At 50.5% G+C, this 25,222-nt stretch overlaps 1 protein-coding gene across 3 annotated transcripts in view; it reads right to left on the bottom strand.

The window, feature by feature from the left end:
• INTS1 (integrator complex subunit 1) overlaps positions 1-25,222 on the bottom strand; it is a 35,688-nt gene extending 10,466 nt beyond the window's left edge. Inside the window, exons 1-33 of one of the 3 annotated variants that reach the window (XM_044980421.1) lie at positions 25,124-25,222; positions 24,182-24,269; positions 23,474-23,764; positions 22,413-22,609; positions 20,759-20,896; positions 19,762-19,921; positions 19,160-19,265; positions 18,651-18,837; positions 18,358-18,503; positions 17,896-18,037; positions 17,323-17,499; positions 16,752-16,860; positions 15,982-16,102; positions 15,064-15,141; positions 14,363-14,517; positions 13,007-13,103; positions 12,145-12,236; positions 11,701-11,761; positions 11,084-11,281; positions 10,686-10,815; positions 10,199-10,378; positions 9,961-10,110; positions 8,837-9,016; positions 8,523-8,627; positions 7,271-7,438; positions 7,029-7,140; positions 5,284-5,442; positions 3,590-3,736; positions 3,090-3,188; positions 2,541-2,665; positions 1,872-2,126; positions 1,270-1,429; positions 374-514 (exon numbers count right to left, since the gene is read on the bottom strand). In XM_044980421.1, coding sequence (XP_044836356.1) covers positions 374-514; positions 1,270-1,429; positions 1,872-2,126; positions 2,541-2,665; positions 3,090-3,188; positions 3,590-3,736; positions 5,284-5,442; positions 7,029-7,140; positions 7,271-7,438; positions 8,523-8,627; positions 8,837-9,016; positions 9,961-10,110; positions 10,199-10,378; positions 10,686-10,815; positions 11,084-11,281; positions 11,701-11,761; positions 12,145-12,236; positions 13,007-13,103; positions 14,363-14,517; positions 15,064-15,141; positions 15,982-16,102; positions 16,752-16,860; positions 17,323-17,499; positions 17,896-18,037; positions 18,358-18,503; positions 18,651-18,837; positions 19,160-19,265; positions 19,762-19,921; positions 20,759-20,896; positions 22,413-22,609; positions 23,474-23,764; positions 24,182-24,239 — 4,624 coding nt within the window. In that variant the 5' untranslated portion in view covers positions 24,240-24,269; positions 25,124-25,222. Of the gene's footprint in view, positions 1-373; positions 515-1,269; positions 1,430-1,871; positions 2,127-2,540; positions 2,666-3,089; positions 3,189-3,589; positions 3,737-5,283; positions 5,443-7,028; positions 7,141-7,270; positions 7,439-8,522; positions 8,628-8,836; positions 9,017-9,960; positions 10,111-10,198; positions 10,379-10,685; positions 10,816-11,083; positions 11,282-11,700; positions 11,762-12,144; positions 12,237-13,006; positions 13,104-14,362; positions 14,518-15,063; positions 15,142-15,981; positions 16,103-16,751; positions 16,861-17,322; positions 17,500-17,895; positions 18,038-18,357; positions 18,504-18,650; positions 18,838-19,159; positions 19,266-19,761; positions 19,922-20,758; positions 20,897-22,412; positions 22,610-23,473; positions 23,765-24,181; positions 24,279-25,119 lie in introns of all 3 variants that reach the window. The other 2 variants (XM_044980422.1, XM_044980423.1) reach the window with 2 other exon arrangements.

Here is a 25,222-nt window from a genome sequence, read left to right on the forward strand (position 1 = left end):
TTCATGAAGCCAGTTAGTATTGCACTCCCTTAGAGTGAATCTCAGTGGGAGACAAGGCAGTCTTGGAACTGCCCTCTTTCTACAGAAGTTATGGATACTCTACTATTCCCTATGGAGGCAGCACCCAGCAGTATGCGGTGTTCCTCAGTTCCTGTCCCAAGCAGCTTATAAACCAACATGACAGAATGCAACAAAAGGAGGTAAAATGAGACAGGAGCAACCTTCCAGTGGGTCAGAACCCTTGATTCAGGAGAGCAAAGGCAGCCTCCCCAGCTCTGCTCTCCCACCAAGCAGTGGAGCAAGCATGCACATCTCTGTTCTGTCCCCAGTACCAATGGCAGTTCCAGAAGGCAGGGCGGAAGGATAGCCATACCTTTGCTGATGAGTTCTGGCTCCACATTACACTTCTCTCCAGACTTCAGGGTTGCAATGATGGCTCGTACAGTGGAGCTGATCACATCAGGATCACGACGGAACGTCAGTGCTTCTGACAGGTGCAGGAACCCACCTCGAACTGCCAGAAATCACAGTGTCAGTACCACTAAGCCACACTAGGGTCCTCCTTTAATCATTCAGCCAGCCTTGCTGTGGCTTCTTTCATGCAAACAATTCATGTGACTCCTCTTTCTAAGAGCTTAACATCTGAAACCTGCACACACGAGCACTTTCATTACAATCAAAAAACCCCAACTGAGAGTGCTGGGTGCCAGCATCACAAGCATATATGGCTAGAAGATCCTATGGTCAATCCAAAGGCAGCTAAGTCCAAACCTCAAGCTTGTCCTTTTAGCTGTGCTCTCCAGATCCCTTGGCCAGATGATGGCCAGCAAAACAAACAATGGGGTGGAACTGTTTCACCTGGCAGTCTCTTGCCAGTGTTCAGTCAAGGACAACTACTTACACATCATCAACTACTCTGATTTCCACAGTCCTGAGATTCCCCCCCAATCCCACTGGCCTGCTCTCTAAGAAGCCATCAGCTGATGGGCCTTCATCGCAAATCATCCTAATGATGAATCGTTTTGGCTGTGTCCTGTCCTTATTAATGCCACTCGAACAACACGTGGACACGAGCACAACCTAATCTCCCCCTTTCTTTTTCAGTCTTGGGCATTTCTGTATTGTATTGCTCACCACATGCTGAACCAATGACAATCAGAAAGGGGGTGGAAAAACAGCCACATTAGACTCAGGATCAGGTTCTGATTTTGACCGTTCTCTGTCCCACTTGTCCACTCTGGGATGCCCACTCTGTTTAATGCCTCTTACCATCACTGATCCTATGCCTTGAAGAGTACTGGACAGCAAAGGACTTGAGCTGAGCACGCAGAGGTCCATCTTCCACAGCAGGATTCTCCAGCCACTGCAGCATCTGCATGAGGACTTTAAAGAAGAGTGAGGAGAAGGTGGTGTCCTGGGGTACGCAGCGCTGGGAAGAGAAAACCAAAAGTTACAGGTGTAGCTGGGAGTCCTGGTGGTGGGGAGTGTTTGTACGAAGATGACACGGAGATAACACCTGCAGCATGCATGGACACATGCAGCAGACAGGCTACTTGGAACCCCAGCTCACTGAATGTCAACTGTGACCTGCATCTCCCCAATGCACATCTGGAAGGACTCACTTGCAAGGATGCAGAACTACGCAGATCTAGTTCAATGCCTTCCTTCACTAATACAGTGTATCTCATAAGGTAAATCTCTCCCTGCTCTGAAGGCTACTCTAGGGCGTTCCTGTACTGCAGTTAGCAGTCCCAAAGAGCAAGGCTGCCAATGCTACAGGCTGCTGGTTTCTAAAGGGTCTGAGCTTAACTGCTCCCTTCCCCTCTGCCCCAACTCCATGCTAGACACGTGCCCACTCCCACATGGCTCACCTGGTACTGGCACAGCTGACGCATCAGTGGGCAGGAGATAAAGTGGTTTCGGTGCATGGCCATCACCAGAGCTCCGCTATGCGGAGAGTTCATCAAGGCTGCCACTGCCTGGAGAAGACGCACTGAAATCCCTGTCACCTGTGTGTTCCCTTGGCGGATGCGAGCCAATTCCTGACCCAGTGCCTGCTGAAAGGCCAAGGAGATCGGGCGCGGGTTCGAATTCTGCCACCGGGGATCCGGGTTCAGTGGGAACAGCTGACAGAATATTGAAAGATGGCAGGCTTGTATGAGAACAAACACAAAAGGACCATCTGCACGATTAACAGCCACTGCCTATGGGGACGGGTTACATAGGGTTGTTCCCTGACATGGAGAAATCACACTTGGCTCTGACTGTTTACACTAGAGGGGACCTGACGGTACCTGCTTTCCAAATATTTTAGGGACCTAGGGAGGAACAGGCCAAGCAGTGTCTACATAGATCAAATAAGACGACTGATACTCCCTCCCCCCAAGCACTGTGAAAGCAAGTGGTCAGGGTTCATCAAACCAGGCTTAGAATGTAGGTGTTGGGTCTGGAAAAGGCACCGCAGCTGTTGGGCTCAGGGATACAGAAGGGAGCAGTTGCAGACAAACCTATTATCTAAGTAACAGATGCAGTAGCAATACCTGAAGAAACATGCCCGCCAGGTCATCCTCAGGACCCAGGACCCGGATCTGAGTCAAGGCCCGGATCCTGCTCTGTCCTTGTGGGGTCTCAGGACTAGTTTTGGGCTTTGGAGTGTCAGCACTGTCTGCAGAGAGATTAAAGGAACACTGTTCTAGGCAAGTGTCACCAATTGGGGCCCAAATGAAGAGATTTGCCCCAGTTTTACAGACCCCAAACCAGTAGAAAGGTAAACAGCAGCCTTTTCTCCTTAGAGCAAACATGAGGAGCTAAACAACATGGAGAAAAAAACAAGGGTAGAATTTGTTGTAATAAAATCCTCCAGAGAAACCAGAATTCCTCTCCTAGCCCAGGAGCGGAGATAAGGAAGTTCTAGCTGGGGCTGGTGTCCATTGGTGGAGCAGTTTGTAGGAAGGGGACTGATCTCCTCTTTCAGCCTGGGAGCAGCCTGAAGGACAACAAAGAGACCCACACTTCGGAAAGACAAAGGCTGAGGCGGAGGATTGGTCAGTTCTTTGTTGTGAGAGCGATTAGTGTATGTTGTGCAATACCTCGGCGTGTTGGCAGGGAGGTGGTGAGCAGGGAGTGGAAGGTCTGCCCCCCCGTAGCTCCTCTCTCATGCTGAACCTCTACGAGATGAGCCATGTAATCTGAAAAAGGCCAAAACATGAAGCTAGATACAAGATGCTGCCATGTGCACAGCTCCCATTCTGCAGGGAATTTACACACTCCTCTGCATTCCGAATAAGCAGAGAAACCCCAGCAAGAACAAACCCTTTTTCCGAGACAACCAGAAATCACCCCCAAACAATCCCCGATCTCTCACAAGCCAAGCTAGAAAATGCTACACCCTTGAGAAACACATTCCAAGCCTACTCAGACAGGTCAGCATGGACAGCAATGGCTGCTAAGGCGGCCTTGACAGAGGTCAGGCTGAGCTATCTTGGATCCTACAAGGAAGCTGCAAAATGATTCAAGCTAACAAAGGAGGTTTTAAACAGCAGGTCTACAAAGAGACAGATTCCTAGACAGCCTAATCTTAAGATCTTACTCTTGTCCATGATGTTCTGCTCCAGTGTCTGTGGATCATGGGACACTGCCTGATCCAGGTACTGCAGGAGTTTACTCATGCTGGAGACTGGGATCCCAAAGGACTGAACAAAGAGAAGCAGTTGCTGCGGTTCCAGATCCTGCAATGCTGAAACACACACACATGGCCAGTCAGAATCCTCAGGTTTCTGTCTCACTCACACATAGGACGACATGTTCGTTAGCAGGTCCATGTGGTTTTGGACATGCCATCAGTGACACCTTTACTAACAGGGCTGCACAGGACCTCAAGCCAACACTGACAGCTGCTTATGGGTTTCTCTTTGCCCTATACAGACTCTGCACAAATCTTCCTTCTTATTGCATTCTCCAGTTAATTCACCCCAGGGTTAATTTGATCCTCCATTTAATTTGATCAAAACCTCAGGAACCAAATCATTTGTATTAAAAATAACTGCCACCCTCTCTGTTGACGGCCGCAGGCAGGAATTATTGAATAATTCAATCACTGGTGAGAGAGCTGTCATTTAATCAGTAAAGAAGGGACAAAACCTCTGAATGCAAAGCATAGACAGCAATGAAGAGCCACCTGATTCTAAAAGATGCAGCTATCCGTTATATTATTCAGGCACTGCTACTGACATTGTAAGCATCATCATGTGCTATGCACTCGCCCTAGTGGGCAGTTGTATGTTTTCTGCAGCTTAATTCAGTCAAAGGAATAGAAATGCATTTGGTTTAAGTAAAAGGAAGGTCCTCTAATCCCACATCCCTTGCCCCCTTTAAAATAAGTGGCAGGGCTCAATAGTCAAGCTGGCAGTACAATCCTAGGAAGACTTTAGAGGCCGAACAGTTCCCCGGCCTGGTGCAAACGCCAAAGCCACAGTCAGTGCAAGACAGGCATGGACAGAGCTCAGAGGTAAGCAGAAAGAACAGCCTGCATTGTGCCAGGGGGCTTGATGATGGAGTGGAGAGCTGCCTAGAGAAGGCTCCCCCCTTGATTGAATGCTGCTGTTTATTCACCTTCCACTTGGATTGAACTGCGGGAGTCTGACGCCAGTTGGCCCCAGTCCTTAAATGCTTTATACTAATCTCCATGTACCAGTGCACCCCTCCCCCAGGAAGAGAAAGGGATTGTAGGTAGATAACACAGACTAGCATATAAGGGGGAAGCGAAGAGTTTTCACCAGTGGTTCTCAACCTATCTACCATTGTGGGCCACATACGCAGTTCTCTCTGTGTTATGTGGGCTGCAGCCACACAATATATATACTACCTGTATAGCCCTGAGGATGTCACATGGGCCGCAGCTGTGTGAGGATTGGGCCGCACGCGGCCCATGAGCTGAGAACCACTGGTCTACACACACGTCCCCACTTGGACTAGCCCAAAGTCCCTAAGTCTCTGTTGGAGGGCAGTGGAAGCCCTTTAGCAAACAGCCTAGTGAAGAAAGGCAAGAGGCCTGTGCTTGGAGCCTCTCTGCTGCAAAGAAAGAAATTCAAATCTGCTAACAACAGACACTCCCCTCTATCCCTCCACGCATCTCTTGGGACCCCACCAGAGGTATCTACAGCACCTGTGGGATGAAGACTGCTGATAAAAGGAGATGGGCTAATGTTTCAATGCAGCATTTCCAAATCTTTCATTGGCTTTGGCAACCCAACCCCCAGCATGTGTCCCTTGGGCCCCACTCACCTGCATCCACTAGGCGAGGGACCTCCGAGCGGATCATGCGCAGCTTCAGCCAGTCAGGAAGCAGCAGGGCCTCCTCTGACGTGTCAACAAGAAAGGCAGTGGGGAGGGGCTTCTTCTCTGGGAACCAAATGTCCAGCAAGGCGCAAAAGTCACCTTCCCCTGCACACAAGAACAGTTACAAAAGTTATTCCACATGCATATTATACATACTGATATACCCCACCCTTCTCAGCATGAACCAGGTCACTTCCTTGCTGAGAGGCCACGAACAACCATCCTGTTTCAGCAACGAAAGACAAGCTTAAATTTGGTAAGAGGAATGTGAGCCATATGCCAAATGGCCTGGCTCCCATGCTACACTGGGGAAGAGAGTTCCCATCAGTATCTTTAAAATTGGATGGTGCCAATAAAAACAATCTTCAAACATAACCCGCTGAACTGAACAACGGATTTGAAATGTGCCCAACAGCTCCTAGGCTATTTTGTGTTACTTGCTGAGCAGAGACAAGGTGCTTAAATCAAATAGAGAAAAAAGTAACACATACGTTTCTTTGTAATCTTAACAGGCTCGCAACATGTCCAGAAAAACGTGAATTTGTAAGCCCTGCACTCCCTGCCCCGTAAATCTCCTCTGGTTGCTGCTCTGAATTGTTGTCTAGTCTAGTATTTAGAATGCAAGCTCTTTGGGGCAGATATATGCCTTGTTTGCGAGGTACCTTGTACACTCCTGGGCACTCCAGTTATAACAAACAGCAACGCAGAAGAATACAGACACCAAATGAAATTAATAGGTAGCAGGTTTAAAACAAAAACAAGAAAAAGTTTTTTTCATGCAACGCACTGTCAACCTCTGGAACTCCTTGCCAGACGGTGTTGTGAAGGCCAATACTATAACCAGGTTCAAAAGGGAGCTAGATAGATTCATGGAAGATAGGTCCATCAATGGCTATTTGCCAGGATGGGCAGGAATGGTGTCCCTAGCCTCTGTTTGCCAGAAGCTGGGATTGGGTGACAAGGCATGGAACACTTGATGATAACCTGTCTGTTCATTCCCTTTGGGGCACCTGCCATTGGCCACTGTCAGAGACAGGATTCTGGGCTTGATAGACCTTTGGTCTGACCCAGTATGACCGTTCTTATATTCTTATGTTAAACTCTACGTCACACTTCTTAGTCCATGCTCCTTGGTTTCACAGCAAGCACTGAGCTAGACATGACCAAGAAGCAATAACCAGGGTGGGATGCAAGTTACTTCCGCACATATGCCACATAGCCAGGTATTTGGAGCGTCTAGTAAAGATGTAAAAGCAGTATGCAGAACTTTGAAGAGAGGCTTTGATATAGACAGCTGAGGACACTGCAGGGGGTACCAATCAATATCAGAGATGGCTCACAAGAAGGCAATTCCTCAAGCATGGGGCACAGGTCACTTGCAGGTTTAAACTAGAGTAAATGGTAGATTCTCTGTAACTTGAAGACTTTAAACCATGATTTGAGGATTTCAGTAACTCAGCCAGAGGTGAGGGGTCTATTTCAGGAGTGAGTGAGGTTCTGTGGCAAGTCACACTAGATGATCACGATGGTTCTGACTTTAAAGTCTACGAGTCTAAGTGTCCTGGCTTCCTGAGCAGTGCAAGGTGAGGACCCAACTGCCTCCTTCTCCAGGATGGTGAAGGCTAGAGGAAGTTACATCCATGACTCAGAGCAGTGATTCATGTGAATCGGTTTCAACGCACATTACTAACCTTGAGGTGGTCCCAGCGTCAGCAGAATGACCATCGCATGGACCACAAGAATGTGCATGGTGGCTGTTTCCCCACTAGTCCAGCGAAGGAACACCTGATCCTGGGACTCAGACTACAGGAGGGGAAAGCAAAATAAGTAACCATGAAAGAAAGCACAGAAATATGAATGCTAGGAGAGCTAGAGAGACGCAGACAGCCGGAGGGAAGAGAAGGACTCAAAGAAGATAGAGGGAGATGCTTACCCAGCTGTACACCTCCTCCCCTTCCTTGCTCTGGCGCATGCGCTTAACGTAGCAAGAGAAGATGGAGAGCAGAGCAACCAGCACTGCCTCTGACTCAGCACAGTACGAGAGTTTTGAGAAGAGATGAGACATGATGGTGGAGCGTTCCACTATGAGCCTGGCCACATCCTGCAGGGAGAAAAGACCTGTGAAAATCTTCAGATGGGCTCACCCTGGCACTCCTGCCTCACTCCCTAGTCCTCTCCAGCTCTGACTGCTGGAAAAGCTATTTGCCCACCTGGTCCTGCCCTGGATCAATCCACTGGTCCATCTTGCCACATAAGGGCCACGGGGATGTTATGGATGGAACTGCAATCTTTGGAATAGGTGTGCAACACTGGAGCAGGTGTAGCACAAAGCATCTTCCTTCCTTATAACCGACAATGCCCCCTCTGCTATGGCATATCCCAATTTCCATACACCTATAGCACAGGGGTGTTACCAGGTTTAGTCAGGTGGAAGATTTGTCATGGTTGTTAGAGGACTCAGCGATCCCATGATTTTTGTTAAAATATAACAACAATCGTAAGTTAAGACACCTGAGCACACACGCACACAGAGCCTGGAGACCAGACCACATGACTCCCAGGAGGCAAAGAACGATTCAATAGATTCTCCAGGAGACCCACACCCCACCTCGGGGAAATCACCAAGGCAGAACAGAACCCCCCACGAAACGCAAGAAAGTGCTGGCAAGGCACCCTTTAAGATCTGTGAACAAAGGAAGATGCCAAGTACCAAGGTTGGCCAAAGGATATTAAAAAATTCAGAACTCCTCTTTGATTACTACAAAATGTGCCCGACTTGTCATGTTATGCCTCACTCCCAATTTCCCAACATTTATCATATACCTAGGTATTAATGGCAAACACTCTCCAACTGGGTCCAGAGACTGCGTGCTCTATTAGGGTGGGGATTATTATTATTATTTTTTTAAACCAACCTATATTCTCAAATTCACCATCCTATTGCGGATGGCTACTCACCTCCCAAATCAGAAAGTCATGTGCAGTCTGACTTCCAATGCGAGACACATGAAAGAAACAAGACACCCCCGCGTGTGGCTTCTAAACTCATTAACAGGTAGCTAGTTTGTACAGGAAGTCTCTGGCTCAGTTATAACAGATCTCTAAGTTATGAGCCTGTGGTCGTTACAGTGCAGAGAGGTGTGAGCTACAGCGTTTCCATGTGACCCCTCAATCCCTTCTCTTACCAGAGAGAGGTCATTGTGCTGCCCCTGATCCTCTATGGGGGCGTGCTGGGATAGGTACACCAAATAAGCACTGATGGTCTGAGGATCGGTCTCCATGTGGATGGCCTGGAACAAGAGGTTTTCCAGTTAGTGATCATTAGACAATAGCAACAAGCAGTAACAAGTTAGGGAACATCCCTTATCCCAATATATACACACATCCATTTGGTTCAGTTTAGCATCAATAGGGCAGAGAACACTCTGCCTTCAGAGCAGGCCATTCCTATCCCTGCCCCACCTCCCCAATACCTCCAGTTGCTCCTAGTCAACTTTACCTGTTGCAAGGCAATAGATGTAGTTGCCCTAACACTGTCAAACAACGGCAGCCTCGGCAGGTCTCTTAGCAGCCACTGGTATCCCTGCAGGAGTTCAGAGTCACCAGAATCTTCCTCCATAGGATGCTCTTTTTCCTCTCTATCACGCAAGCCCCCTTCCGACAGCACCAAGGACAGACCCTGCAGGGAGATGTACAATGGACAAAGCCCATATATAAAAAGCAACAGCTGGGTCAGCATTTTCATACTGAACCATAAACCAAGAACCCCAAAATGGAAACAGAGCTTCAAATTCCATCCACTGACAACCTGAAGGTGATGTGTATGCATCACAGAAAGAAACATGGACTCCGGGTCACTGGGACTGGCCATTTGTGTTTTAGCAGCAACCAAAAGATCTCTCTACTTAACAGTTACCCCGGGGGAGGTTTCAGACTACTGTACAGCGTGATAACACTCAACATGGAACACAGGCGAGGAGAGCACCTCTCTATTGTCCTCGTGGTACCATGTATGTTCAGAGAAGTCTGCAGTCAGTAGCAGTTTCCCCATTTACACTCTATTGGGAGTACCCCAAGGACAACAACTGAAGATGATTTCCCCAAGAGCCTCAGGATCTGCAGTCTAGATTCTTCACACTTAGGAGATGCACCTTAATCCCAGCTTAAGTGAACATACTCAAAAGGACATCAAAAGACAAACCAGCTTCCGAACAGAGGTGGTGTTAAAACACCACAGAGCAACAATCAACTTGGTACATTTAGGGAGACCTTGAGGTAAGGCTACCCAGCAAGGGTGGCCTCCAATACACATTTTACTGTATTTCACCTGGACAATCTGCTCGCTTGGAAGGACAGGACTCTGCAACCCTGCCTGAGCAAAGGTGAGAGCAAAGCGCCAGTGTCATTTGTGAGGTCCAGGAAACAGGAGGGAAGAGTTCAAATGGACAAACGAGGACGGAGCAAGGTTCTTGCCTTTAGCTAAAGGGCAGCATGCAGAAAATGAGGAACAGCCGACCCATTCAAAAGCCCCTCCAGGCCCAAGTGCTGTCTGAAGCCATTAAGTGAGAGACTCTGCCCATCATTCCTGGAAAACCCAAACCAGTTACTGTCTGTTCTTCTTACCTTCATGGCCAGCACTCGGGAGGCCACCTGAGAGGAACTGAGGCGCCGCAGGAAGTAGTCCAGCACCTCACATGTGGTCTGCTCATCAGCTCTGGGGCCCAAGAGCAGGTCCTGCAGGCGCCCAAGCAGCTGCCTCTGCTTCTGCTGTCTCTGGAAAGAGAAGGTATCCGTCCAATGGGATCAAATCAGAACCAGGCCACTCAAATACCTGAAGCAACCAACCCAGGAGGCCACTTACCTGGCGTTTCTTGGCACGCTGCTCTTTACTTTCTCCCTCCTCCTCTTCCTCGCCTGAGGCAGATTCATCAGCAGCATCATGCAGCAGGAACTCACAAAGACATTGCACCGGAAGAACATCCAAGGAGCCCTCACTGGACTGAACCAGGTCTGCTAGCCAAGGCATTGATTGGGACGAGGCCTAGGGAACAGGACAGATACAATGAAGGGCTGGAAAACCCAGGATCTCCTGCACGTTTACCATTGCACTGACTGGAGAAGGGTCTCCCATTAGTTCTCAAGCAGCAGAAGGCAATTCTCTCCTCCTCCCTCCCCATCTGGGGGAGAGAAATAAGCCACTTTTCCTTGCATCTGATTCATCTCCTGCTTTCTGCCCCCACAGGTCCCAGGCCCCTGCATTACTGGGATACCTCCCTGCAGCAGCTCCTATACTTCCTCCAAGCTAAAGAGAGGCCAATTCCAGTCTCTCACATCCTCAGGAAACCCACCTGCCTCTGAATGATGTTGAGTAGAAAGTCTGGGTGGCGGCTGCGGCACAGGAGGTGTCCTAAGCGGAGAGACTGATTTAGGCTTTTCACCTGCTCCAGGACATGTGGTGGAGGTCTGCGTGGGGGGCCCCTGCCAGAGAAACAAGGAGCCTTACACACAGCTAATCCCACTCTCACAAAGATACAGACATACACTGACTCATCAGTGCATAAAACCCACACGTGTGACAGAAGGGGTAGGAAGCCGTCCAAATGGAGAGGGCACATCTCATTTGCGCTACACAGGCACCAAAGCCTCTCTCACCTCGGCCAGTCACCACTTGGTTTCTTCCTGTCTGAGGATGCCACTACAAGGGTGGGAACTCCCTGATTGTACCAGAGTGGAGAAGACTACTCACTGGGGGTCCAGACTGGTGAGCTGGGACAGCAAGAGGCTGCTGCTCTCTGTAATAGTCTGCTTTGTAGATGCAGCAGCCAGATGACCCTCAAATGCAAGAATCTCCTGCTTTTCCCGCTGGGATATTTGGAGCTCACGATTAATCATCTCTGTGCGGGTCTCCTCATCCGTCAGAGTGCAGGGGGGATAGGAGTAATTACTGTGAAGAAGAGGCACAAAAATGATTTGACCCTCTGTGCTATAAATTCTGCACTGAGCAAAGAGTCAAAATGCCACAGTGTTCTTGGTTCAACCAGACAGCATGAAAATACTAATGGACCTTTTGAATGTGGATGAAAAGCCAAGCCCTTTCCAACAAGCCATGTCCCATGCATCCCTTGATCTCTCAGAGCCTGGCTTCACTGCCCATCAGTGACAGCTGAGGGAGGTGCCCTCGCTCTTTCTAGGCTCAGCCACAGCTGCTGTCCAGCTGGTTTCACTTCTGTAAGCTCTGTGCCAAACCTCATCCCCCGCTATCCCTCAGACAGAGAAAGGAAGAAGCCATCAGGTGCAAACTTGGTTCAGAAATCCGTTCTCTTCAGGAGTGGGATGAAACGGAAAGAGCTGAACAACACTCACTTAGTCATGACCATTTCCATGAGCATCTTTAGCGTGGGATACTCCTCCCAGGCAGCCAACCCTGCAACCCAGGAGAAAAGGGCGGTCAGGGGATTAGACACCCAGTCAGAATATTTGCTGAGATGTGTGTGCACGGAGCATACCACACTCCCTCCCCATCCCCCTCAGACTCGTTCCCTCACACACACAAAGAACAGGGGCACTCACAACTAGCCCCCTGCTCACACTATGCTCCACTAACCACCTGATCCAAATTCCTTCTAGACATGCCCACAACCTGCAAAGCTCTGCTTACGCTGCGCATATGCATCAGCGTGGAGTGATGCAACAACAAAATCTAGCCATCCTCATGTGTATCTTCAGCTGAGAAAGCAGGAGTCAGCAGAGCCCCTCCTGTGACACACTTCAGCTGCGCTGGTGCTCTGAAAAGTGCTCATAACTCACCAATGTTTTCAGGGTTGAATGCGGCCACTACCAGGAGGAGAGGCCAAGCCTTCCAGTAGAGGGTAGAGATGGCTAGATTTGGAGGCTGATACCTGAAAAAGCCATTGGCAGAACCAAGTTATTTGTATTCAGAGTTGCCTGTTCTAACCACTAGACTAGTGGTTCTCAACTTATTACACATTGTCGGCCGCATATGTGGCTCACGTGTTACCTGGGCTGCAGGGGCCAGGTGGCAGGGCAGCGGCAGCCCGGATCCTGACCCTGGACCCCGGGGCGCTGGCTAGCCAGTTACATGACCCAGACCCCATGGGGCCAGCCAGCAGCCTCGACCCCAGAACCAGCGTGGTGGGCCGGCTGCCCTGACACCGACCCTGCTGGGAGGCGGGGCAACCAGGAACCTGGCAGACCCCTGCATGAGGGCAGGCCTTTAGCACACAGCTGAGCTGGGCCACAGTTATGTGCTAATTGGGCCGCATGCGGCCCGCGGGTTGAGAACCGCTGCACTAGACACGTTGCTTCTCTGCTTAGTTTTTCACTGTTTGCATTCAGCATTGTCAGAGTCCTGCAGACATTTCAAGTGAATTCCCTTCTCAAGAGAGTGTGCACAGGGACCTGGAAGGATCAGCTGCAAATACCCACACAGACATAAATGTCAGAGCTTCTCCAGAGGAAAGTCCCTACCAAGCCCAGTCACTGGGAATCAGCTCCAAGGTACAGATCCCACCCTCTGCTCCCCAGAAATTCCCACCAGATCAAGACATTATTACCAGCTTATTCTAGGGAAGGGTTCCAGTACTCTCGGAAACAAGGTGAGCAGGGACTAGAACGTTGCAACTAAGAGTTGTGCATCTACAAGCCTTACCCTGGGGGAAGCTGGATGTTCTCCGGATGATGATAAGTACACAGATTTAAGACTGCATCAATCAGTTGGATTCTCTCCACCCTCAGGACCTCTACATCTAAAGTGGGAAGAGAACAAACAGGTTATAGACGTGAGTACTTGGCTGATAGTGCGTAAGGAAACATGTTAATAAGCTGTACTGAAAGGCTAACCTCAAATTATTCTACTATCACAGGCTTTGGGAACAATCAATGTTTATGAAGAAATCAGGATCAGGAACAGCTCTATAATTAAATATATATTGAGTTTTTCAGCTAAAGATGAGTTTTAAGTTCTTTGATTAGGAAAAACATTTTTCAAACCTAACAAGCACTGCACTATTTACTTCTAGGGAACAGATTTAGAAGAAAATTAACAGTAAATCCGTTCAGTAGTTTAGGAGTTCAGAGAAGTGAAAAATGCCCTTTTTCAATCCAGGTCTGCTGTCTGACCGTTCTGGGCCCCTCTAACTTACAAACAACTGTTTCAACACTTGAAATGATGCAGCATTTAGAGCATTAATACCTTGTGACTGACCACATTTTCATTGGTGTGTCTAACAACAGAGTCTAGTTTTTCCACTTTTTAGACTTGTATGTTTACTGCTCAATGCCCAGAGTATGCTATGTGCTTTAGAGACATGCTATGACACCACCCTCAACTCTGTCCCAGACACACTTGCAATCAACACATACAGCTCAAATCACATGGTTATATTAGTCTGAGTGATAGCCACACTGACAGAGTTCGTAACTACACCTGCTTGGCCAGGTGATTTGTGAAGGTGATCTGTCACAAGTCAATACTGAATATAAGCTGCAAGTCCAAAAGAATACTTTAGTCAATCACCTTAACTCTTTTTTTCTTTTTTTAGGGTTTAGAATATTTTAAATTGACTTTTATGCTCTACATAAGTGTTAGACTGTAAAAACGTTAGTTTTCTCTGGGTAATAACGATCACACTACTTAGTCCTTATACAGCCAGTAATTAGCAAATAACAACCCACTGTGGAGGTGTGTTTAGCTCAATTTTGCGGTGGCAGGGAGATGAGTGACTTGCCCAAAGACAGAGAGAGAGCCAGTGGCAGAAAGTTCCTGGCTCCTAGTCGTGTGCTTCAACAACTAGATCAAAACGTTCTTCCCCAGTCTAATGCACATGGACTTACTATCTGCTCCAACCATTCTGAGGTATATCGGGGGAGCAGTGGTACACGTGCACTGGAGCACTCAGAGCTGCGTCGAGGAGGGACAGGAGTGTGACAGGCTACCTGCTCTCAACAGGGCAGGAATTGCTATGTCACCAAATCATTTTCACACAGCCCTGCGCAGCATTCCTACCGTCTGCTTGCACAGCCGCCGCCCGCTTCACCAAGTGGTCAGCAAGCTCCATGGCATCGGCAGGGCCGAGGGGTGACCGTGACAAACCAATGACAAGGATCCGCATGAGCGTGTCTTCAAGGATAGGCACCTCAGAGCAGAGGCGCAGGAAGAAGCTGGGAATGAGAAATAGAAAGAAGGCAGTGACCCACTGCCCAAAGAAAGGGTAACCTTTCCTGATTGCAGCCTGGGGCTGGGTTCGTATTGCTTGAACATGGAACCAGTGAGAGCAGAGGAGAGCCACAATAGCCCATGTTAACGCCAAGGAAAATGCTCGCATCCCCCAGCTTAGTCACATACGAGAACAAGCCCCCTTCCAGAACATGGTTTAGTTTGCCCCCTGCAATTGAATTTTACAGACTCAGACAAGCAGGCTTCAGCTCCACAGCGCACCACACACAATGCAGGGCCATTCTCCCTGCAGCCAAAGTACCAACCAGTGTGGGGATGGGGGGAGGAGGAAGAGGGGCAGGTGAAGACTGGAGAAACCCCCATCTTCTGTGAGAACCGACAGGGACAATGAAAACCTCAGCAGAGCAGAAGTCTCCAAGACAGAGGTATGGGGAGCTTAGTTAAGCACCAGAAATGTCTGATTTCTCCTCTCCTTGCTGCCACAGCTCTGCCCATGGAAACCCAATTGCAAGCGAGGTGCATGCACTTACTTGCGGTCGCTCTCAGGGGGCCAGTTGTCCCATTTGTAGTAGGTCTCTGGCTGCTCCGTGAACAGCACCTTGTGGAGACTGCAGAGAGAAACAATACTAAACTCTCAACTCTCGTTGAAACCCAGTACACCTTTCCCCGGTGTGTGAACTGAGAGCCCTGGGGGCTGGAGCACAATACAATCCACAGAAGAATATACGATACAGGCAGCAGCCAGGTGAGCCTCCCCACACTGCTAACGTGCCCCAACCCTGACCCGGAAGGACTCCCTCCCCAGGCAAGAGGAAAGTTCTGCCAAGACTAACCAGGGGAACAGTTAGTACCAATTGTAATGGCGATAGGTGGTGCAATATGCACGCTGTCTTCAGTACTTCCAAGGAGACCCCGATAGCCATCAGGTGGGAACAGATTTCAGTTATTACCGACCTCGGCTGATCTGACTGATCTTTTGGTCCCATTACCAATGCCTCAAACCATCTAATCCCCTGTAGTACAAGGGCAGAAAGTCTCGGAGACAGAGCTCTATCTGGTCTCCACTCTGTTCAAGAACTTCCTGTCTAGGTACCTTTCCCTCCATTATCAGATCAGATCAAAACACAGGGCCAAAGGGGCTGTTTCCTTGACAGCATAATTGGAATGTGAATACTGTGGAAATACTATCTAAAGCCTTTGGCATTAAAGTTTGTACAGAAGTGCATGTGAAATCCCGAAGGGAAAGCAAATCCATCTCCCTACCGCCAGGGCAGAGCGTTCCTGCTGCTTGGCTGTTGGGGTGGGGGGCGACACTCCAGTTGCTCTCAGGAGCACACGCACTCTCTCTATGTAGCATGTTTAGTAGAGTCAGTGATGCAGCTTGGGGGCGTGGGGGTGTTTCCAGAGCAGGTTTGCTAGGAACCGCTCCATTCAACAGAACCTCATACCAGTGCACGTAGTCCTTTGGAGCCAGTTTGCTGATAGATGGAACCACTGTGTGGAGCCACCAGACAGCATCGCGCTGGATGGCGGCAATCTGGTTCTGGAAGGAACGCAGCACCTCCAAGTCTGAAACAGACATACACTCAGGTCAGGATTTCACAGCCCCCTGGGAAGCTGGGGGGGGTGGCTGTTATGAACAGCCATCTCACCAGCAGATGACTCCAGGGAGTCAGCAGTGACTAACCTGGCGAGAGGCCCAGCACACTAGACCAGCTAACCATCAGCACCCACCACTACACATTTGGTAGCAGAGGGGGCTTTCTGGAACCACCCTTGGGAACTAGAATAAACCCTGGGACATTTGAGCAGAAATGCAGGGCTGAGACAAGGACACGTACAGGCAGCAGCTTTCCTGTTAGTCCAAATAGTTGGCTCTCAGATATTTTATAATTTTCACAGCTGCTCCATCATACAAAAGCCAGGTTTCTGAACTGTCCTCCCCACACCAACTTAGTCTCCCTTTCCCCCTCCTAGTACAGGTCTTCCTGCCACTGTTTTCTATGGCTATTACAAGCACCTCTGCTCTGAGTGATTCCCAGTGTTGACTGTGCATCCAGCTGGTAGATTTCTTAAGATGTGGCCCATCACACCCCAACTCCACCAGCCAGGATTCTAGGGATCCTCTCCGACAGCCTCACTACTCCCCGCCAGCACTTCTGGATGTTCGCTACCCCACATGTCCGACGTTCAAATGAATCCAGGTTAGGAGGCTTACTCTTTTTCTCTCCTTTGTCCCATGCAATCCCAGCCTCCTTCACCTGAGCCGTGATGCCGAGCATCATGGAGACAGCCAGCAGGTCAGTTATGTGGATGACAAACCGCTCCTAAAAAAAAAGATCACTACCGTTGATATCCCAGTTGCATCTGGAGGAGGAGTGCCCATCATCCAAAGGTGCACCCGCTGCCAGAGATGGCTGTAAAATCATGCAGGATGCAGAGGCAATGCAGGAGTGTCAGTGAGGGGGTATTGAGACAGGAAGGAAGGCTTGTAAGTCTAAACAGTGTGGACAGGGAAGAGGGACTGGAACGTGGCCACTAAACTGCAAGAAGCAATAGCCAAGCTATACAGACAAGGAGGAAAGGGGACGAAGCATGTCCCCCTGAGCAATGTCATAGGGGAAATAAGCAAGAGAAGAGAGCAGGTAAGTCACGTCGAATAGAAGGGAGAGAGCACTGCATGGAGGGGTCAAGCCATCGGAGAAGGGAGAATGCCACAGAGTCCCTCAGGACACCAGTTGGGGTGCTGGGATGAGAAGCAGAGGTGGTACGGCAAGCTGAGGTGGTACCTTGAATTCCATGTCTGTATATTGGGCCTCCTTCCGCTCCTGCATGAGCCCCAAGCAGAAAGCCTGGAAGTTGATCTCATGTTTCGTCTGCTTGATGATCTCTCGCAGCAGCGCCCGCGAGGCCCGCAGGTAATCATCCTTATTAGTCAGCAGATCCTGGAACACCATCGCCAGGAACTGAGGCCACAAAAGAGAAGCCCTTTAGTGCCCAATATTCAGCACCAACATCCATGGACAGAGACTAGACACACCGAGTCCCTGCTGGCGTTATCGCTACACCAAGGCCTGAATAAATTCACTGGGGAGCTCTAATGGGACAGCCACAATTGGGGGGGTTTCTCCTGAAGACGACAGCACCACCGATTACAAAGGCACATACCCAAAGGGTTCAAGAGTCTGACAATGCCCGTGCACATTTGTTTCAGACAAACACTGTACACAGATTTCCAAACCAAAGGAAATACCCACGCAGTTGGGGAGACTCCATTAAAATAAAGATTGAGTTCAGCCACTCTCCACCGCAGGTATGTTCTGATCACACATACACACCACCTGCAAGGCTACGGTCCCTACCTTGGGTGCTAGCTCGGAGCTGTGCTGTAGCACTGTGTACAGAATCTGCATGTTGTTGGGGTTTCTTGCATTTGAAAGTTCATTGAAAATCACAAACTTGACCATGGTGCCCAGGTTGTCCCTGTGAGCATTCAGCAGCTCCCTGCAAGGGGAATCCAGAGTTAGCAGAGCATCCCGTGGACCAGGGATTTCTTACTATTGGGCATACAGTTCTAGTCTCTCAGCTCACGTAAGAAAGACAGTGTGACAAGAAGGGAAGGCACCACGTCCTCCAGCAGAGAGAAAGGACTGTCTGCCAATCAATCACTTGGTGACACTCAGAACTCCACATGCCCTCAAGAGGGGATTCTAAGAGACTGCATTGAACCAGCCCTCCCTTCCAGTTCTTTAAACAGAAGCTGGGCCCCTTTGCAAACACTGTACTGCATTCAGACTGTCACACGCTCCCATTAACTTGCTTACCTGACACACAGCATGTAGTGGTTGAGAAGGACTTTGGGTTTGAGACGGATTTTGATCAGGTTGGAAATGACCTCCATGTCCTCAGAGCCATGTGTGTTGCAGTTCATACAGACTGACATTAGCAAGTCCTGGGCTGGTCTGGTCAGCTACACAACAAGACCAGAAAGAGTCAACAACCAACTGCTATCACAGACAAAATCAGAAATTCCTGATCCTACTGGCCTGGCCTCCAGACTAGTTAAAGTGTAATTACAGCCTCAATGGTCAGGAGAAAATGCCTCCAACATTCTTACCTTTGGGTTCTGCAACCACATCTCAAGCCTCTGAACAGCCATCAGCCGGACCTCTTTATAGCCACAAGTAGCCGTCAGCAGTCGAAGGAGGTTCCTGGAGACGTTATCCATTGGCTGGCGCCGGTTGAGCTGGTCCCGTAGCATGTCCAAGACATACTCTTCCACACTCTCTGCGAGGTCTTCATATCTGGGCACAATAATCCCAGGTTTGCTCATGTCCAAACTCTTCCTTTACCTGCTGTAAAACCTCCCACACATAACCAAGCCCTGGAGAGCACAGGCCACTCAACAGCACGGACAACAAAACACTCTGATCTCCAGGAGTTGGCACAAACCATTCCAATGTCACTGGGCTGTATCTGGGGGAGACTCTCTCTCTAGGGTGTGCCATAGGAGAGCTGGTTGGGGGACGCTATAAGCTTTGCGAGAGTGGTTTCTGGATTAGGAGTCTGCACAGACAGCTGCAATGCCAAAAGGCTCAGTGATTGGGGAGGGAAGGGGCACTGTACCTGGGCATAAGCTGTCCCTCCTGCTCTGGACTCATCTTCTCCTCTGCAATCAGCAGCTCACTCTGGCTGTCTTCCTCCTCTGCCATGGCAGGGTGGGGGCTGCTCCCTACAGACAGACAGACCAACACACAATCATGAATGGATGTAACAACTCCTCAGCAACACCCCTTCCAAGAGACCTTTCACCAGCACTGAGGGATTCTGCTTCACGTAGCTCCCCGCAACAGCTTCCTCCCCAGAAGTCCTCTTACCAGTGCTCTTGCACTGGTGTTCAGCCACACCTTGTCACTGCTTTCCCCACAATCTTCTAGGTGGATCTTTCAGGGCATTGCAGTACTTCTAGGAGCACTCAAATCCCATCCATTCCTCCCCAAAAGTGACCTCCTTCCCCGGTGGTCCTTGCATCTCTCAAGGGGAGGAGTGGGCACTAGAGAGCAATGAGAAGTGCCCCATCCCACCAAATAGGAGCGTGCTGCCCAAACTGTGTAAGCCCTAACTGGGATCCCCTCTGATGAGCTGTTACTAGACTATCAAGCTAAAAATATCTCTAGGGCTCCGATTTTCTGAACCACCTCGGCTCCATTGCCCAGGCACCTCCTTACCTGCACTAAGATCACCTCCACTGCGGCCAACTTCCCCATGTAACAGCATGCTCTTCGGGGGCATCTTTGTACTGAAGGCTGTCTGGATGTTATCCACAAATGTCTTGCAGTGAGGGCTGTCCACCCAGATGCGCTCTCCAAGCGAGTCCTCAATGTAAACCTGCCGGAGGGCAAGAAGCAGAGTATAAATGGGAGCAATGCTGACATCTATCCATCTTCAGTCCTTCCATGGCCCGGTCACCGAGATAGGTGCGCACCTCACAACCTTCCACGTATTTATCCTCCCCACTGCCCTGTAAAGTAGGGCAGGGCTATTATCCCTGTTGCATGATGGGGAACTGAGGCCCAGAGAGACTCGGCCAAGGTCACACAGGGAACTTGTGAGGGGACAGGGAACTGAATCCAGGTATCCGAACCCCAGGCTAGTATCCTAACCACTGGGAAATCTTTCTTCCCCAAAGCTGTGAGTCTCCCCACTTTCATAGCTAGATCACTTCAAAATATTTAAGTCAGCTACTGCTGCTGAACTAACAGCTCTGTAGCTTTAACTGCAGAATCTCATGCTTTTAGACCCAGAGATCAAGCCTCACATCCAGGAACACTACTGCACAAGGATGCACAATCAGGGGTGGCAGCGTATCTCAGAAGGGAGAATAGGAAAGCTAGAGAGAGGCAGGGGAGGCAGCAGCATTTCAGTGTTGAATGAAAACCGAGCTGCAGACCTTTGTTTGAGAAACAGGGACTTCATCTCCCACAATCTTCCAACACAGCCACTGATCCTGTTGCATATCTGCCCCCACCTCAATCTCCCCACAGCAATGCCCCACTCTCCCCTCTACAGCATCACAGGGTAGCAGCAACAAGGCCTCTGCTCCTCTCCAACCTCACCCTGCCCTCCCATACATGGTGACAAGCACAATGACATTGGCCTGCTCCTCTTGCCCCGCCCACCATGGCATCACCCAGTGGGACTGCTCTCTCCATAGCTACCATGTACCTTGACAAAGATCTCTGGCCAGTTCTCATCCTCCTCGTAAGCCGCCATAAGAAGGTTACAGGCCAAGACGGACACCAGGCTGTTCCCTTTGGCTTTGAAGTTGATGGAGGCATCCCTCCGGAGGAGGCTGCACAGTGCCTGGAAGATGTCAGACAAGAATCAATCCTTCAAAAGATTAACACAAGGGAACACCTGTGGGTGACACTACAATGTTCAGTAACACTTGGGAGTTGTACAGTCAAAACCTAAAGAGAACCTTAGGCCTTAGGTGACTAACACTCCTGCAGTAAACTAAGGGGGGAGGTGTGACACCCTGGCACCCCCTTATTCACCACTGACCTACAATTAGGCTACGTTTAGTACAAAGTATGCCTTGCTAAGTATCATTCTAAAAGTCTTGATCTGCTAGACAATGTCTCGTTGGATTGTATGTGCTATCACTGTATGTGAAGTTATGAAGTTTGCCTCTGTATGTTCTACTGAAACATGTAGCGAGGTAGAGAACACCCACAAGTAGCCTTTCAGGTAGAACAACAGAAAGTCCAAACAATGTTAATGGCTTATTGAGAAAATACACACAAGCACAATGATTACCCCAGGAACTGTGTACAACAGAAACCTCTCAATGATAGCACTACACAATGGGAACTGTTTGACCCAGGTCACAGCAAAAGAGCTTTCCACCAAATTGGAAGAAGGTATAAAAGGGGAAAATGACCTCATGACTGCACCTCACTCTCCCTACAACAACACACCTGAAAGTACCGGAGGAAAAGGACTGAACTGCAGGGGGAAGTGCTACTCCCAGACTAAAGGGATTTCTAGCCTGTGTACGGAAACTTGGTGGACGGCTTGTATCATCCGTCAGGGTGAGAGATTACTGATTCAGACCCTATCTAATACTATAGACTCAGTTTGCGTTTTGTGTTATTTCTTCTGGTAATCTACTTTGATCTGTTTGCTATCATTCATAATGACTGAAAAGCTATCCTTCTCTAGTTACTAAATCTGTTTTATATTTTACCCAAAACACTGTGTGTTGCTTGAAGTGCAAAGAGGATAAATCTCAGCTCAGGAACAAGAGTCGATGCACGTCCACTTTCCTTTGCAGAAGTGGCAGACTGAGTTACAAATTCAGACTGGCTGGGTTTTGACCAGGGCAGGATGGTAGAGCTCTGGGTCTTAGGCTGGGGAGCTGGGAGTATTTTGACTGTAGCCTCTCTATTGTGGGTTCATGAGTGACTGGCCAGAGCATTCATGAACACAGTTGGGTGTGGTTCCTGCCTGTGGAGGTTGGTGAGAGTGCAGGCTTGGAGGGGTTTGCAGTTTGTCTCAACGTCACAGTGCAAGAGGGAACCTAGATTGGTGAGACAGAGGGCTCAGCTGTACCTCAGTTCCAGATGGCATCCCCCCAGAACCCAGTCACAGTAAAGAGTTGAGAGAAGGAAGGCACAGAGGAACCCACCATACAGTTCACAGTTACATTCATTCAGCCCAATTCCTGGCACCAGGGCAATGCCACTGTGCTCAGAGGCTCACAGAGCCAATCCCAGCACTAGTATGTCAGTGTCGGGAGCCCATGGTGCTCAGATGTTGACAGCACAGTGAAGTGACATCTCATCACACTTGTTAACCAAAATAAACACAGTCTCACCTCAATAACCCCCTCGGTAGCAAATATATTGGGTTTGATTTTTGCCAGATACATCAGACTCAAGTACAACGTGGGGTCAGGCTTGGCTCTGTTCATTTTCAGTTGCTTGGCAGCTCCACACAGCACCCCCTCAATGCGGTCATCATTGCCCTCTGCCTCAGCGGCTTCAATCTCATCCACCAGCACCGTGGGGACAACTGCAATCACAGACAAACAGCTGTCAATACTGATCCCCATGCAGCAAAGACGTGCCCTGGGAGACTGAACAGAGTCTTTTCCCCCACCCATGAAAGCTCTGCTGAAGACTCCTGTCCCCTTTTGCTTGGATTCCTTGATCTCTCTCACTTTGTCTCTCTTTCTTTCTGCTAGAATTTAACCCCATTATTGTATCGAACACCAGGGAGCGGAAAGACATTCTACAAAACAACAGGCAGGCCCCCAGAGCTTTCATTAAAATGCACAGTTGCCCCCTCCCCCACACATTAGTTTCACAAAAAGAGGTAAAGAGCTATAACATGGGGACAATGACTTCCCAAGGAAGAGACCTTTCAAGTGCTAGTATTGGACATTCACCTGAAGTGAAAAACTAGATGGAGCAGCAGAGAGGGAAAAGAAGCAGGGCCAAAAGCAAAACACAATGCCCAGATGGGGGAAGGATGAGAGAAGGTGTTCAGGAGAGGGAATCCCGCCCGGCACTACAATGTCAGGGTGAGAAACCTGCTTTGCACTGAACACAGGAGAATGCTAGTGCTACACTCCCCCATGAGCCTTATGCCAACAGTGGCATCACTGGGGAGGAATTCCACAAGCACCAGCATACAGACCCCAGCAAAAAGGTTCCTCAGCGCAAATGCTGCGTAGAAGAGCTGGATGCTACTATACCCCCCGTCACACAATCACACAACTCCAGGGTAACCAGACAGCAAGTGTAAAAAATCGGGACCAGGGGGGTAATAGGTGCCTATATAAGAAAAAGCCCCCAAAATTGGGACTGTCCCTATAAAATCAGGACATCTGGTCACCCTACACAACTCCGAGCAGAAACCAGAATGTTGCTTTACCTTCAATTGGAATCACAGACGGTTCCTTTATGGAGGGTGAAATGGCCCGTTTCTCAGCCACTGCAGCCTCTGCCAAACGTCCCAGGGCACTCAGGGGAGGCGTGGAGCAGAGTTTGGGGCGTTTGGTCAATCCCGTCAGGCTGGATGCACTAGATAAAGAAGCGGACCCCTCCCGTTTACGCTCAGAGGGCAATCCAGCTGGCGCTGGCTTGAGGAGTGTGACAGCAGCTTTAGAGTCATTGGCTTGGCCTTTCGACCCCAAGGCGATAAAATCTCCTGGCGGAGGATGAGCTACAAAAGGAAAACAGAGATGAGACCACAAAGTCAGAAGTCTCCATTACCTCTCTTGAGCCACAAACCTACCCAGTGCCTTGGGCACCCCAGGCCTTAGGACAAAGCAATGCAGAGACAAAGCCAAGGCAGATTTCGCTTGGAGGCTGGCACCAGGGGGCAGGGCTCACAAGCAGCTGCCAGCCCTACTGGGTGGCCTGGGGGATGGGCACCAACAACCCCACTGAGCACCAGCCAGCTGGCCAGGCTCAGGGCACCATAAGAGCCTCCTCTTCTCCCTCCCAAGCTAGTGGCTAATGGTCCCACTCAACGCAGGCTCCACCACGCCGGGAGCCTCAGGCTCTTCCCAGGCTGCCCCGGGAGCACGGCCTGCCCGTCCCCTCTCGCAGCCCTCCGCTGCCAGCGGCTGGGACTCACCCGAGGGCTTGGGCACCGCGCTGGGCCGGCGAACCGTGGCCGGCTTCGGGCGATTCATGCCACCGGAGCCTCCGCGCCACAGCGTCACCTGCAGGGTCCGGGAGAGGAGACATGGGATGGGCAGGGGGCGAGGCCGTGCCTGATACAGCCTCACCGCCCCCCCCAGCTAACCCGCCCCCCCGCCATTCGCCATCCCCTCGTGCCCCCCCCCGCCACTCACCCAACCCCCCTCCCCGTAAGCCTCGGCCCTCGCCCTCCCCAGCTAACCCGCCATTCGCTGCCGCCTCGCGCCCCCCGCCACTCATCCAACGCCCCCCAGCTAAACCACCCTCTCCCCCCACCACTCATCCAACACCCCCAGCTAAACCACCCCCTCCCCCCGCCACTCATCCAACCGCCCCCAGCTAAACCACCCCCTCCCCCCGCCACTCATCCAACCCCCCCAGCTAAACCACCCCCTCCCCCCGCCACTCATCCAACCCCCCCAGCTAAACCACCCCCTCCCCCCGCCACTCATCCAACCCCCCCCAGCTAAACCACCCCCTCCCCCCGCCACTCATCCAACCCCCCCCAGCTAAACCACCCCCTCCCCCCGCCACTCGTCCAACCCCCCCAGCTAAACCACCCCCCCCCCCCGCCACTCATCCAACCCCCTCCGCTAAACCACCCCCTCCCCCCGCCACTCATCCAACCCCTCCCCCCGCCACTCATCCACCCCCCCCACCTAAACCACCCCCCCCGCCACTCATCCAACCCCCCCCAGCTAAACCACCCGCCACTCGTCCAACCCCCGCTCCGCCCGCGCCGCCCCCTCGCTACTCACCCGGCCCCCCCGGCATTCACCGCCCCCATCCCAGCCCCTCCCCCCGCCATTCACCCGCCCCGCCTCGCGCTGACCCCGGAGGAGGGTGGGGGGACGGGACCCGGGCTGCACCCACCTACCGCTCAAAGCCGGGCCCGCTGACACCGGAACCAGAAACGGCCACTGTCGCCCTGTGAGTGACCCGGAACCAAAACGGAGCCTGCCCCTGTCCGACGACT

Source organism: Mauremys mutica, chromosome 11 (genome assembly GCF_020497125.1).
Source record: "Mauremys mutica isolate MM-2020 ecotype Southern chromosome 11, ASM2049712v1, whole genome shotgun sequence".
Classification (NCBI taxonomy): domain Eukaryota; kingdom Metazoa; phylum Chordata; order Testudines; family Geoemydidae; genus Mauremys; species Mauremys mutica.